Raw genomic sequence first — 14,435 nt, 5'->3', positions numbered from 1 at the left:
CCTGCTCACTCCATCCTCTCCCTCCCTCTGTTGCTCACTCTCCCCACACGCACGCACACGCTCATTTTCACAGGGCTGGCTCAGGGGTGCAGGAGTGGGTGAGGGCTCTGGGATGGGGCCAGGGATAAGGGGCTCCAGGCTGGGGGTGGAGCTGAGGGGTTTGGAGTATGGGGGGGGGCTCTGGGCTGAGGCAGGGGGTTGGGGTGTGGGAGGGGGTACAGGCTCTGGGCTGGGGCCAGAAATGAGGGAAGGGGGTTGTGGTGCAGGGTGGTGAGGGCTCTAGCTGGGGGTGAAGACTTTTGGGTGGGGCAGGGGATGAGGGATTTGTGGTGAAAGGGGGGGGCTCTGGGCTCTGGGTTGGGGCTGATGGGTTCGGAGTGCAGGCAGGGGGTTGGGGTGGGGGATGAGAATTCCAGCTGGGGGTGCAGGCTCTGGGGTGGGGCTGGGGATGAGGAGTTTGGGGTGTAGGAGGGTTCTCAGGGCTGGGGTCGAGGGGTTTGGAGGATGGGAGTGGGGTCAGGGCTGGGGCAGGGGGTGGGTCAGTAGTACAGGGTCCGGGCAGCACTTACCTCAAGGAGCTCCCGGAAGCAGTGCCATGTCCTTCCACGACTCCTATGTGGAGGCGTGGCCAGGCAGCTCTGCGTGCTGCCCCATCTGCATGCTCCACCCTCGCAGCTCTCATTGACTGTGGCTCCCAGCCAATGGGAGCTGCAGAGCTGGTGCTTGCAGCGGGGGCAGCATGCAGAGCCCCCTGGCCGCCCCTATGAATAGGAGCTGGAGGGGAGACATGCTGCTGCTTCCGGGAGCCGTGCGGAGCCACGTCAGGCTGGGAGCCTGCCTTAGCCCTGCTGCGCTGCTGACGAGACTTAATGAAAACCAGACACCTGACAAACCTAACCTTGGGTGAGGCATGGCGTGGGGTTACTAGTGAGGGTGTGAAGGGCTGATGGAAGTGGGGTGCGAAGAAGAGGGAGCCGGGTGCATTGCTCTGGGGATTACAAGCATAAAGGGACCGCAACGTGAAGTGCAAACCCTGCCTTGCCCTTGTTTGCACCTAGGGGTCAGCGGTGGTGCGACTGCACAGCTTGCTGACCACCGCTCCCTGGCTGTGGGCCAGGCTTGCAAGTGCCATGGGTGAGTAACTGGATAGCTGGTGGCCCAGGACTGAGCTCTGCTGAACTCTACTTGAGCTCATTTCCCTGGCCCGCAGACAGCTCCCGTTGCAAACAGACCTTCGGTGCTGGGGTGCTCACTACTGCTGGCTGTGGTGAGAACGTCTTGTGCAGTGCCTTGCTGGGGAATGGGCAGGAAGTCCTGTTACTGTCACACCCCGGCAGTCTGAACCCACCAGCCTCGCTGCTCTGCATGTCTGCTCACTGCTGTGGATGCTTGGAGAGCAGCTCGCTACCTCCACTTCAATCTACCATTCGTGCTCTTATTCCTGAATCGAATCCAGCTGCAGCTGGCTGACCTGGTGGCTCCAGTGAAGCTGGTCATACAATTTCTGGCTAAACCTCACTGCATCTCTGCTCACCGGCTGTGTGCTGGGTCTGGCAGCTAGGCTCTGGCCCACTCCTTTCTGTCATAGCGGGACCAGCTGTGCCATGCTTTACTTCTGCAGAAGGGGCTTACTTCTCCTGCCTACTAACTCCCAGCTGCCTCCTAGCATCTCTCCAGATGGGGCTGGCACCCTCGTGTGCAGCAGACACACTTCCTGTTGTCCGTGCAGTGGCTGGAAGTGGGCTTAGCTGATTGTACTGCAGAGGCCTAGTGCTAGGATACACATGGAGCCCTGTAGTCCAGGCCCCACGGTGCTGTTCAGCAGAGTAAAATCAAACTGCTGTCCCTTGGGGCTCAGGTACATTGTCTGTTTTTGTAGACTTGAAAATCCAGTGTTGCCGCAAAAGAGCGAAGTTCCCTCAATTCCACATGTAGATGCACTCCGGTGTCTGTCTCACTCAGTGAGGGTGGGTCTGAAGAGTTTGGCGTTGACAGAACTCGAGCTGCTGCAGTTGGCGAGCTTTGAGGGGGTGCAGCCAGGAAAGGGGGTGGGAGGGAATGGAAGTTGGGGCCAGCAGTGGCTGTTGTGAAAACACCCTTGTGCACGTGGGGAAATTTTTAAGGTGCTGTTAAGAAGCATCTGAGAGTGATGCTTGAACATAATGATGGGTGCCAGGAATATAGCCTAGATACAAGAACTGAGTGGGGTGAATTTGACAAGGGCCCATTGCACTGGAAGTGCAACTCCAGATCTGTAATTGGGATCCCTTGGGCAGTGGATGGTGGGAGCACAGATGCCTGTCTGCACAAGGCTCAAGGCGGGGAGGCAGGGATGGGGTGGAACAGAGTATATCACTTGATGCTTCTCCAAGGATTTAACTTTGCTGTTGGAGTACTAATGTTCTCTGTCTGGCTCCCTGCAGGTCCTCTCAGGCTGCGCCATCATTGTCCGAGGGCAGCCCCGTGGGGGGCCCCCTCCTGAGCGGCAGATCAACCTCAGCAATATCCGTGCTGGAAACCTTGCCCGCCGGGCTGCTGCAGGACAGCCAGATGCTAAGGATACCCCTGATGAGGTAGGTGTCTCCTTGCTGGCCAACGGGCTGGTGCATAAGGCTGGATTGCATTTAACTCCTCATGCTCAGAGCACCTCGTACTGTGGCCAGGAACTTAATTTAGAATAAATCAGGGAGATAACCTAATGTGGTTGCCACCCAAATACTGCCTAGCCCTGGCAGATCGCCCAAAAGTAAACCAAGTCAGCAGTGATTTTTTTGCACTGCTCAGTATAGCAAGTCCTCAGTCTTGGACCAGCGTAACTTGATCCATGAGGTGGTGCTCTGTGCTTGGGGTGTCAGTGCAGACCCAATGCCCAGATCTGGCACTAGGGGGTGCTGTGCTGCAGGAGTGGGCTGGAGTCTGATCCTAAAGCCCCAGGCCTGGGCTGCAGAGAGCAGTAGGGGTGCTCTCCCTTATGTACTGACCTAATGCCCCAGTATGGTGGTAGGGGCGCTGTGAATTGGGGGTCAGGCACAGAGTCCTGGACAGATTCTTGCTTCAGCCTCGTTTTGCCTTTAAATTTCTCTAGCTGAAGAGCACAGTTAATTGTCCTCATCTGGTGCTGTGTTGTCAGCCAGCTTGTTGCGTGCCTGCTCAGAGGGAGCGGAAAGTGCCACCTATTGAAACCACAGGGCTTCTTCCTACAACCTCTGTGCTATCTATCCAAGTAGTGACCAGGCCCAGTCCTACTTAGCTTCAGAGTCAAATGGGTCACAGCTGGAGACGGGAAGGGAAATGATAATTCTCTGAGAGGGTGTGTGAAAAGACTAATTCACAATCACCCAGCCCAGAAGGTTTTACTCTCAGCTCAGATCCCTCTTTAGCTAGGCAGGCAGGCGTCGTTCTCCATCTAAATTCACTGGTTTAATATGAACAGATTCTGTATTTGAGTAACTGTAGCGTAGAAGTGAGCTTCCCCTCCACTGCCCCAGGTAAATCTTCCATGCTAACGTACAGCCTTGGTTGGGTATGGGGAATAGGTGCTGGCTCTGCAGCACCCCATCGGCGGATAAATAGGACTCCAGCTGCCTTCTTTTGCCCCCCAGGATCACCAGCACAAAATGTGTATAGACCTTACACAGACCTGTGCTGAGAGAAGCAAATTTCAGCTGCAAGGCTCAGACGTCTCATTACCATAGTCCTCTGCTTCAGTCTTAAGCACGACACAAGCTACAGGCTGCAGATGCTAACTCAGGAGACTCTGAGCTGCCTTTGACTTGCTTTGCTCGAGGGCTAAATATAGAGGATTTAAAAGTTCCTCAAAACCAGACTTATTGCTGCCTCCTCCAAAGGGCAGGTATTAATGCAGCCCTTCCTCTCCCCCTGCCCCCCTTGTTCTGGCTGTAGGCACTCAGACTGGCCATGTTTGAGTGCAGGGCATTTTTTAGTGCTGAGTGAGGGAGCATAGCGACGCGGCCAGGTCATGGTTGTATTATGCAGGGCTGTATATTGCATTACATTCTGTCTTGAGATTGAGGGTCCTGTAACTCAAGGTTTTATGTAGCGTTCTGGATACAGTTACTCAGCGCTGGGTTCCCTCCAGTGTCTGAACTGATACTGGTAGGATACAGTAGCCTGGTACATCCTGCCTGGTGTTTTGTAAGGAGTTTAGACAATGGATATCTACTGGAGGATCTCACTGCAGATGAATTAGCAGGGTACTCTACAAGGGCAGTTTAACCACTCACTTTCAGGCCTGCATATTAATTGCAGGACATATTGGTGTCAGTGCCTGAACTTGGCACAGCTCCGATCTTCCACTGGTGGAAGAGTGGGTGAAAGGAACTCCCCACACATCCTCCAGAACATGGTGTTCCTGTCTGAGCCTGGGTATCAGTGGCTATGTACCTGCAGATGGCACATCGATAGCGTGTGAAAGCTAGGGTGAAATTAGAACTTTTCAGTCCAGAGTGAGGTGCTGTGTTTTCAGTGTAGTTACTGGGTTCTATTCCCAGTTTAGATGCTGATCAACTGTTAACCTGTGCAAGTTGCTTCACCAAATCTTACTGCTTGTTTGTTTGAAGAATAAATAGAACTGTTCGGGAATATTTTAGTATATGGATATTGTTGGAAAACGCTGATTCCTGCAAAGGGTTTTGGTTTGAATGAAAGGGTCAATTTCAATACATAGAAAAATTTTGAAAAACTTGAAGTTTCAAAATTAAGCTTTAATCAAAATGAAATAATATAGTTGACCTGATCAGAATTTCTTTTGGATGTTTGGCTTGCAAAGAGTCTAGATTTTGACGTCCTGTCCTGATTTCGGGATGGGAATTTCTTTTCAAATTCATAGGAAAGGAAAACCGTTTCCTGCCCAGCTCTAAAAATCAAGGACTTTGTTTTTTTTCCTGCAATAATGCACCATGTTGGGGAACAATATTTGGCAGAGTATCCGCATGTCCCATTTCAAAGCAAATGGGGAGGTGAGGCTGGGGATAATACTGAAAAATTAGCCCAGAACATCTTAGTGGTTAAGACACCATCAGGGCAACATTCACTTAAGTAGGCACTGCAAGCCAATGTGTATAACGAACAAAGGGCTATCCCAGGGGGCGGCAACCTTTCAGCAGTGGTGTGCCGAGTCGTCATTTATTCACTCTAATTTAAGGTTTTGCGTGCCAGTAATACATTTTAACATTTTTAGAAAGTCTTTCTATAAGTCTATAATATAGAACTAAACTATTGTATGTAAGTAAATAAGGTTTTTAAAATGTTTAAGAAGCGTCATTTAAAATTAAAACGCAGAGCCCCCTGGACCCGTGGCCTGGACCCGTGGCCAGGACCCGGGCAGTGCGAGTGCCACTGAAAATCAGCTCGTGTGCCGTCTTAAGCATGCGTGCCATAGGTTGCCTACCCTTGGGCTATCCTAAACCAGTTTGAAGAGACATCTCAGTTCTGACTTCTCCTCTTTTTGGTCCTGATATGTGAGCTGTTGTCTGAGGATAGAGTTCTGGTCACATCCTGTTGAAATAACCCATCTGACCAGAAAAGGGCCCAGACTGTATTCTTCCCCGGTAGGGGAGACATTCCTTACAGTAGAGTAGAGGAATCCCTGTGTGGATTCGCTGCTCTGTGCAGTGCAGGAGATCAGACTGGAGGATCATGATAGTCCCTTCTGGTCTGAAATGCTGAGTATTTGCAGCACTTGGATATCAGCATGTGTAAGGTCTGGATCTAAGCACTTCGTGTTGATTTGCAGGGAACAGAACAAAGGTTCGGGGACTTGCTTTTGGGGTCATGTGACCGATCAGAGTTTCTAGGATGAGTAGCTGGTGGCTTCCATTAATGCAGGGGTTCTTGGAACAAATATTTTGGTGGCCTCAGAGTGTGGCCACCAACTCTTGCTGGTGGCCGCTCTCACTTTTTCCTAAAATACTTAATTAACTTTAGGAAAAACAAACAAATATGCACATAGACATGGCTAAATCATTGTAACTTATTTGTTGCTAGCTAGCAAGTCTGTTATGAAAAGTAATATTACTGGTGTATTTATTATCACTATTCACAGCAGACTTACTCAGCCCTGTCAACAAGCCTGGGGACAAATTAAGCCCTAGATGGGGGAGTACCGGGGGGGCCTGGGGCAATGGGAGTGGGTTGGGGGAGGCTGTGGAGGGCTGGAGTCCAAAGCAGTGTGGCCAGAGCCTGTTGCCCCACTGTCTCGCCACCCCAGGTCTGAAGCCTAAAGCCTGAACCCCGTCACCTCTGGGAAGGTGGGAAAACTCACTGGCTGCCTGGTCCTCCAGCATTGTGCTCCAGTGTCTCCACAGGGGGAGCAGTGCCCAATCACTGCTGGTGGCCCCAGTAATCAACACCAAGGCAATGCATCCAGGAGCAACAGGAAGGGGCTGCTTCTTTGCACACCCCCTCCGCCTCTCCCTCCCAATAACAGTCCAGGAGGCTGTGGCTGCATGCCGCTGCAGTGGCCGCATTTGAGAAGCACTGCATTAATGGCTGTGGCGTGTGTTGATTGCTCACTGAGTGGTAATGAACTTGCCCCATGTCCTCTTTCGGATAGAGGTGGTGGAGTTAGAATTAAGCCAGACCTGGGCCACCCACCCTCCCTGTGTTAGATGCAGTATAGAGCTCCCTTAAACTGCAGGTCTCCTTGCAATGAGACTCTCCCTGGGGAGATGGTCTCCTGAACATCTTGCTTAGATGTATAAATGTCTCCTGCTTTATAAAATCACACCTGTCAGTTCAGCTAATTGTTGGTAGCTAGAACAGTGTTCTTCCCAGCCCATTTTCTCTGCTTGCCTGACCCAGCAATGACGTTGTAATACTGAGTTTCTGCCCTTGCAGTCTTTCTGTGGTTGGAGTGTGGGCTGGGGCATCGGGCTGGGGGAGGGGGGTGGGTAGAGCTCAGATCCCCCTGATGAAGCAGTATGGGCATGCAAACTACCATAGAACATTAGACAGGAAATAGCCATTAGCTCATCTAGACCCCCATCCCCAGGCCAGGGAAAGATTGCTTCTTAGTATGTTTGGCGCTGTTTGGTCCAACTTTAATTGTCTAGTGTTGGGGCTTCCACCTGTGCCTTGGGCAGGTGATTCCACAGCTGTATTCTTACTGTGAGGGTCTTCAATCCCTAGTTTCCTCTGGCTGAATTTATGCAAGTGAGAGAGTAGGGAAGTGCCGTTGCCAGCCCGAGGCCCTATGGCATGGTCTCTGTTTGCCCTGCTGAGACTATCTGGACAGTGTTCATTGTTGCCCCGGGGAGCGATTGTGATCCTGACTACTTTGGAGCAGATCAAGAGGACAATAGTACAAATGTTGTCTTCTAACTGGGGCTGCTCCTGACCTGTCAGACTTACTTTCCAGCAGATGCCTCCTGGTATCTTTCGCTTCCAAACCACTGAACTGCAGGTGGCCTCACTGGGGTTTCCTGCAGGAGCAGTGGAATGCTGTCTGGCCAAGAGAACACCTGGCTCCTATGTAGCTCTTTTCATCAGCAGGTCAGTATCATTGACCCCATTTTACAGATGGGGAAACTGAGTAACTTGCCCAGGGTTACCCAGTAGGCCAGTGTTGAAGGCGAGACTAGGACCCATATCTCCTGAGACCCAATCCAGTGCTCTGTTTACACTGCCTCCCTATGAGATCTCTATGCACTGTGTCCAGCAGTGGAAGGGGAACCCTTAGGGTCTGATGGTGCCCAGATTGACCTCCAGTGACTAAGTTTTCTGTTTTTCCCCCCAGCCCTGGGGATTTCCGGCTCGTGAGTTCCTGCGAAAGAAGCTCATTGGGAAGGAGGTGTGCTTCACTGTGGAGTACAAGACCCCGCAAGGCCGGGAGTATGGCATGGTGTATCTTGGCAAAGGTGAGTAGTGGCTAGGGAGCTGCCAGACGCCCGCAGGGCAAAGTGTGCCATGCAGGTAGGTGAAGTGATGTGCTGCCCCTCAGTCTGGAGCTGCTGAACCTGACACCTGGCTGTACATTGCTGTTCTTCCTTCTGTGGCATCTTCCATCGTGCAGGCCTCAGGCTGCCATTTATAGCATTTTCACTAATTCTAGGGACGTTCAGGTGCGGTTCTCACTGGGCCTCCGGGCACCCACTGGAGTTGGGTGCTGGGTTCCTATAGTGCGGTTTGCTTTGCTGGAGCCGCAGACTGCCATCGCTGAATGTGTTTGGGCTCCAGGCTGCGTCAGGTCATGATGCTAATTGAATTCCCTTAGATTTCCTATTGCAGCCCTTATTGCCATTATAAATCTTGTGGCTTTAGGCAACCGGAGACAGGCAACGGAAAGGAGTTCTCATAGCTCCTGTTTAGTTCGTTAGCATCTCAGACTGTCGTGTGGGTCAGTGCAGTGAGAATCGATGTTCATTGCCCATGGAGCTGCTTGAGAACAGCGACTCCTAAGTGCCAGATAACCCACTTCTGAAATGGGAGTAGCGCTTTGAATGCACCCATTGTCCTTTTTAGGCCATTGCTTTAGTTTAGCTTTTGAATGTTCTGTAACTTATAGCATCCTTCATACAAAGCTTCACTGAGCAGCTTGCAATGAGCTGCAATAGACAGCATGCTTAGACGGAGTCTGTTAGGGTCGTTCCTGCATACAGAAAGGGGCAAAGCGACCTATGGAGCAAGGGAAAAGGATCTGAGCTGTAAAAGGGGCACAGCTGCCATAAATCTCCAGGGGGCTAGTTCCAGTGAGGAGGGGCTGGGGCTCAGGGAAGAAGAAGGCAAGTTGTGTGGTCTGAAGTTGAATGCTCGGGGCATAAAATGTTTTCTAGTCAAGCTCATCAATCCAGGCTCTTGTTTCTGTTCTGATGGCTGAGAATTTAGTCTGTCCTTGTCCTTTGCTATGGAGTGGGTCAAACCCAAATCTGTGTTCTTCCCACCTCCAGGAGTTTTTGAGTGGGGGCAAAGGCGAGCGGACACACACACGCGGACACACACTCCCTGCCTAATGGGGCCTTGATTCTGATGTCTGGGGGCCTTTGGGTGCTTTCAAACATTCCCAGGCCAGAAGGGACCACTCTGATCTTCTAATCTGACCTCCTGTATAACGCAAGCTGTAGCACTTCCTCACAATAATTCCTAGAGCAGGGCTTTTAGAAAAACATACAGCCTTGTTTTTAAGAACAGCTAGTGATGGCAAATCCACCACAACCTTTGGTAAATGGCTCCCAGGGGTGGTTTACCCCTGCTAGGACTAAGCTGGGGGGAGGAAATTCGAGCAAAGCGTGGGTAGAGAAGAATGCGAGGAAAGAAGCTATAAGGTGTTGGATGGAGAAGGAACAGACACAAACCAATAGAGAGAGAGACCATGAACTATGACAAGAAGTGGAGAGAAGCCAAGAATGAGTGCCCAACAAAAGTCAGACACGCAGAGGAAGTCACCTTTTGCTTTTCATTCACACAGTAGAGGGGATTGTAAGCAGGTCCCAGCTAAAAGCCGTGCACAAGTGGGGCACAGCTGATCTCATCTTTTAAAATGATGGGGAGTCTGGGGGCATGAGTTCTTCACACAATGACTCAGAGGCTTCCAATTCTTCGAGAGATTGCTCATGTATATTCCACAGTAGGGGTGTGTGATCGCCACATGTACCGGTGCCAGAAGTTTTTCCCTTAGTATACCCGTACTGGGGGAGTACCGCTGTGACCCCTAGAGTGGCGCCTCTATACCGTGCTATAAGGGGAGCTGCACGCACCCCCCAACCTCAGTTCCTTCTTGCTGCCAGTGAAGGTGGTTGGAACTTCGTGCTCCAGCTCTGCTGCAGCCTTTCTATTCCTTAGTGGTACTGTTCGCTACAGTTAACAGTTTTCAGTTGTTAGAGTGGGCTCGTCCCAGGCTCCATGGGCCTCCCCATCTTGGCCGAGGGACAAATCGGCAGGTCATGAGTCGGCTCTCTCCAGCGACAGATGACACCATAACGGCACCCCCGCTCTCTATCCCGCAAGAGGATTTCAAGGTGCATCAAGACCTGCTAATGCGGGTGGCATCCAACCTCCAACTGCAGGCCTAGGTGATGGAGAGCCCGTCCGACTCCCTCTTTAATGTACTGTCTTCCTCAGCACCGGGCCGCATGGCACTACCCCTCCACCAGGGGGTAACCATCTCCAACACCTTTTGGCAAACTCCCGCCTCCTTGGCCCCGATTTCCAAGAAGGTTGAGAGGAAGTACTTTGTGCTGACCAAGGATCACGAGTACCTCTATTCGCACCTGGCACCTAACTCGCTAGTGGTGGAATCGGTGAACCACCGAGAGAGACAGGGCCAGTCTGCACCCACTCCCAAGGACAAAGACGCCAGAAGACTGGACTCCTTGGTAGGAAATTTTATTCCTCTGCAAGTTTCCAGCTCATGGTGGCCAATCATCAGGCCTTGCTGAGCCGGTATGACTTTAACCAATGGGAGTCCCTGCCGAAGTTCGAACCTCTTCTCCAGGAGCGGGGGAGAAAGGACTTTAAGGCTCTGGTGGCTGAGGGGGCGACGGCGGCCAAAGCGGCCCTTCAGGCCATGTCGAACGTGGCCGACACAGTGGCCCGTTCCATGGCGTCCGCGATATCTATGTGCAGGGCGTCATGGCTCCTCCTGCCCGCGCTATCGGCAGAGGCCCTGTCCCTCATGCAGGACCTGCTGTTTGATGGAAAAGCTCTGTTCACAGATCAGACGAACACCAGGCTGCAGGGGATGAAAGCTTCCTGTACCACTCTGCAAACCTTGGGCCTCTACGTACCTCCGGCTAAACACCAGGCCAAACCGCAACAGTCGGCTCAACCGGCTAGGAGCAGATACGAGCCCCCGTACAAGAGGCCGAGGGGCCAGAAGCGCCAGTCTCAGCGACAGTCCCGCTCTGCTCTGCAGCCAGGGCCCTCTCAGGGCAAGAGGCAGGGAAAGAGGCAGTGTTGACTATTTGCAACCACCTCCCCTCCCTGATGGGCCCAGGGGACCCGGAGCATGCCCACCTCCTAGGGCAGGAGGTGGAGCGACTGCTGCACCTGGGGGCGGTGGAGAGAGTACCAGTAGAATTCCAGGGCAAGGGTTTCTACTCCCGATATTTCCTGATCCCAAAGGCAAAAGGGGGCCTCAGACCCATCCTGGACCTGCAGGATCTCAACCGTTTTCTGGTCCTCTCCAAGTTCCGCATGGTGTCCTTGGCCTTTATTATCCCCTCCCTGGACCTGGGGGCCCTGGACCTTCAGGACACATTTTCACATTCATATTTTCGAGGGGCACAGGTGCTTCCTCCGCTTCCTAGTGGGGTTAGACCTCTACCAGTTTGTGGTCCTCCCGTTTGGCCTATCCACAGCGCCCAGAATTTTCACAAAGTGCATGGCTGTGGTAGCAGCCTACCTCAGACGGGAGGGAGTACAGATCTTTCCATACCTGGACGATTGGCTTCTCAAGGGCAACTCTTGGTCCCAGGTAAGGGGCCATGTGGAGCTGCTCCTGTCCACATGCGTTGATCTCGGCCTAGTGGTAAACGAGACCAAGTCAATGTTAGTTCCAGTGCAGCGCATAGAGTTCATTGGGGCGCTGCTGGACTCCTCAAGGGTGCCAGCCCCTCTCCCGCTGAGCAGGTTCGAGGCCCTAAAAGATCTCATTGCCTTGGTCACGGCTTTCCCAGTGACAACAGCGAGAGCGTGCCTTCGGATCCTAGGGCACATGGCGGCATGCACGTATGTGGTCCGCCACGCCAGGCTCCGGATGAGGCCCCTCCAGCTCTGGCTAGCCTCCCAGTTCTCCCAGGCCCGGGACAGGCTAGACAAAGTTCTCACGGTACCGTCCCCGATACTTGCCTCCCTACAATGGTGGTCTTACCTGAGCAATATGTTGCAAGGGGTTCATTTTCGGGAGGTGACCCCGTCTTTAGACCTGGTGTCCGATGCGCCGACTTGGGCTGGGGAGCTCACACAGGGAACATACAAACCCAGGGGATGTGATCGACTGTGGACTTGTCCCTCCACATAAACGTCAGGGAGCTTGTGGATTGCCACGGGCACGCAGGGGCGAAAGAAAATGCAGGCTTATTTACCACGCTGCATGTGGCAATAGACTATATTGGTAAGGGATGCAAGGAGAGTATGGGTCACGATGCAAACTGCAGACACACACACATACGCACACAACTAAAATGAATCAATTTAAAGTTTTATTGGGGATAATTACAAGGGGTAAGGGAGCAGCGTTTGATTAGCTAATAGAGTTAATGAAACTTAAAACACACAATGACTAAAATATCTACTAACAATATTTATAAAGAAAGATGCAGCATTTAGTAATAACTGATACTTACAAATACAAACCAACGCATAACGACCGGCAAACGTAGACACTCTGTTTGAAACACGTGAGCTGAGAGAGAGGCTTCGAGGTGATCAGGCTCGGTTACGGGTGTACACAGGATACACAGGATTCATTTTTCTTTCTCCTCTCCCTGCCTGCACATGGCAGGCAGGCCCATCAAGTACCAACTATGACATCATAGAAGTGTCATAGGGGACAGGGCCCAAAACCTGTTTGTGTTCGTTTCTGATTGGCACAAGCAAAGTTTACACCAAGTAGGGGAGCAGGTGCCTCAAAGTCTGGCTTCGCCCCCAAAAGGTGAGGAAATGCATATTGTTTTAGAATGCGTGCAACACAGAATGACAAAAGAAGAGGCCAGGACAATACCGGTATGGGCAAGTTTTACAGGATGCAGACAGGAACTCATCTCAACAGAGCTCAGGGCAATGCAGTTGGCATGTGTTGCCTTCAACACGCAACTTCGCAGCAAAGTGGTCAGAGTCCTGATGGACCACACCGCCGCGATGTACTACATCAACCGGCAAGGCGGGACTGGCTTGAAGAAGAAGAGACAGTTACCTGTTCCGTAACTGGTGTTCTTCAAGATGTTGCTCAGGTGTATTCCACATCCCGCCCTCCTTCCCCTCTTTCGGAGTTGTCCGGCAAGAAGAAACTGAGGTTGGGGGGTGCGCGCAGTTCCCCTTATAGCGCGATATAGAGGCACCACTCCAGGGGTCGCAGCGGTGCTCCCCCACTACGGATGCTCCTAAGGGAAAAACTTCCGGCACCGGTGCACCGGGCGAGCACGCACACCTACTGTGGAATAGACAGGAGCAACGCATTTGGAAGAACGCCAGTTACGGAACAGGTAACTGTCTTTTTTTCAGCCCCGTTCTTGTGGAAGCACCCCTTTGGAACGCACGATGGAAATGAGGCATACGTTTAACAGTGAGGGTAATCAACCACCGGAACCATTTACTGGGGGTTGTGGTGGATTTTCCATCGCTGGCAATTCTTAAATCCAGCCGGGAAGTTTTGCTGAAAGCTCTGCTGTAGGAATTTATTTCGGGGCAGGTCTCTGGCCTGTGTTAGAGGAGGCCAGACTAAATGGTCACAATGGTCCTTTCTGGCCTTGGAATCTGAGTAACTTATTCTGAAATGGTGCGGCGGGGTTAAAGACCTTGCAGACTCTTGAGTATCCGCCAGGTCAGGATTTGAATGGGAGACCTTCAGAGCTCCTAGAGGCTGCTCTGGAATGAAGCACAAGGGTACGCCCATGGTACTATCACTTTCCTCTTCCCTGAACTCCAGGTGCACATCTGTAGTAAACATGAGGGGCACTGACAGGAGGAGAGCCCTGGTTGCCTTCCTCTCCATGCTACATTTCCCCCTCCTTTCTTCTGTTCTTTGTTCTCTATAGTCTGTTTTGCTAATTCCCTTTGACTTTACTGCTTGTTGGGTCTCTGCGGGCATAGGCGCTGGCTTAGTTTTCCCTAAGGGTGCTCTGCCCCTTCCTGCAAGGCCCCACCCTCGCTCTGCCTCTTCCCGCCCCTGTTTTGCCCGCTCCTCGAGACCCCCCACCTGCTCGTTGCTCTCTGTCTTCCCCCAAGCCCCTCCCTGAGCCACCAATCAGCTGTTTGGTGGAGTCACCAAATTGCTGATCGGCAGCGGTGCCACTGAACAGCTGTGGCTGGTGGGTTCTGAGCACCCACTTTTTTTTTCTGTGGGTGCTCCAGCCCTGGAGCACCCATGGAGACAGTACCTATGTCTGCAGGGACAGGAGTTCTGGTTCTCGCAGGGAGATGGCTGAAGAAGCTGAATGGGACTGACCTCTTGTCTAAATAGATAGGGCAAATGCATTTTGCTTCCCTATGTCACGGGGTGGATTAGTTCCTGCTCCTCCGCTGTCAGTTCAATGCACAAGGATCTGAAGTGCCGAAGGGAGAAGGCTCAAGCCAATGCGCAGTAAGCTGGTGGGTGACTGTCTAAAGAGGGAAAGGATAACACCAACCAGTCACAGTGCTGTCCTAACCTAGCAGTAGACTAACTTTCATCAGCCTTCAGAGTGTCTGGGTCACTAGTGAGTCTTCAGTCTCCTCCATCTCTCTGCATGCAAGGGATTGTTCCCTGCTAAACCTGTCTG

At 52.2% G+C, this 14,435-nt stretch overlaps 1 protein-coding gene across 1 annotated transcript in view; it reads left to right on the top strand.

The window, feature by feature from the left end:
• Nucleotides 1–14,435, top strand: part of SND1 (staphylococcal nuclease and tudor domain containing 1) — a 483,811-nt gene that overhangs the window by 22,676 nt on the left and 446,700 nt on the right. Inside the window, exons 2-3 of the mRNA XM_054040282.1 lie at nucleotides 2,424–2,573; nucleotides 7,757–7,877. Of these exons, the coding sequence (XP_053896257.1) occupies nucleotides 2,424–2,573; nucleotides 7,757–7,877 (271 nt within the window). The remainder of the gene's footprint in view (nucleotides 1–2,423; nucleotides 2,574–7,756; nucleotides 7,878–14,435) is intronic.

This window comes from Malaclemys terrapin, chromosome 1, assembly GCF_027887155.1.
Source record: "Malaclemys terrapin pileata isolate rMalTer1 chromosome 1, rMalTer1.hap1, whole genome shotgun sequence".
In the NCBI taxonomy this organism is placed as follows: Eukaryota; Metazoa; Chordata; order Testudines; family Emydidae; genus Malaclemys; species Malaclemys terrapin.
This window is presented reverse-complemented; position numbering and strand designations above follow the sequence as displayed.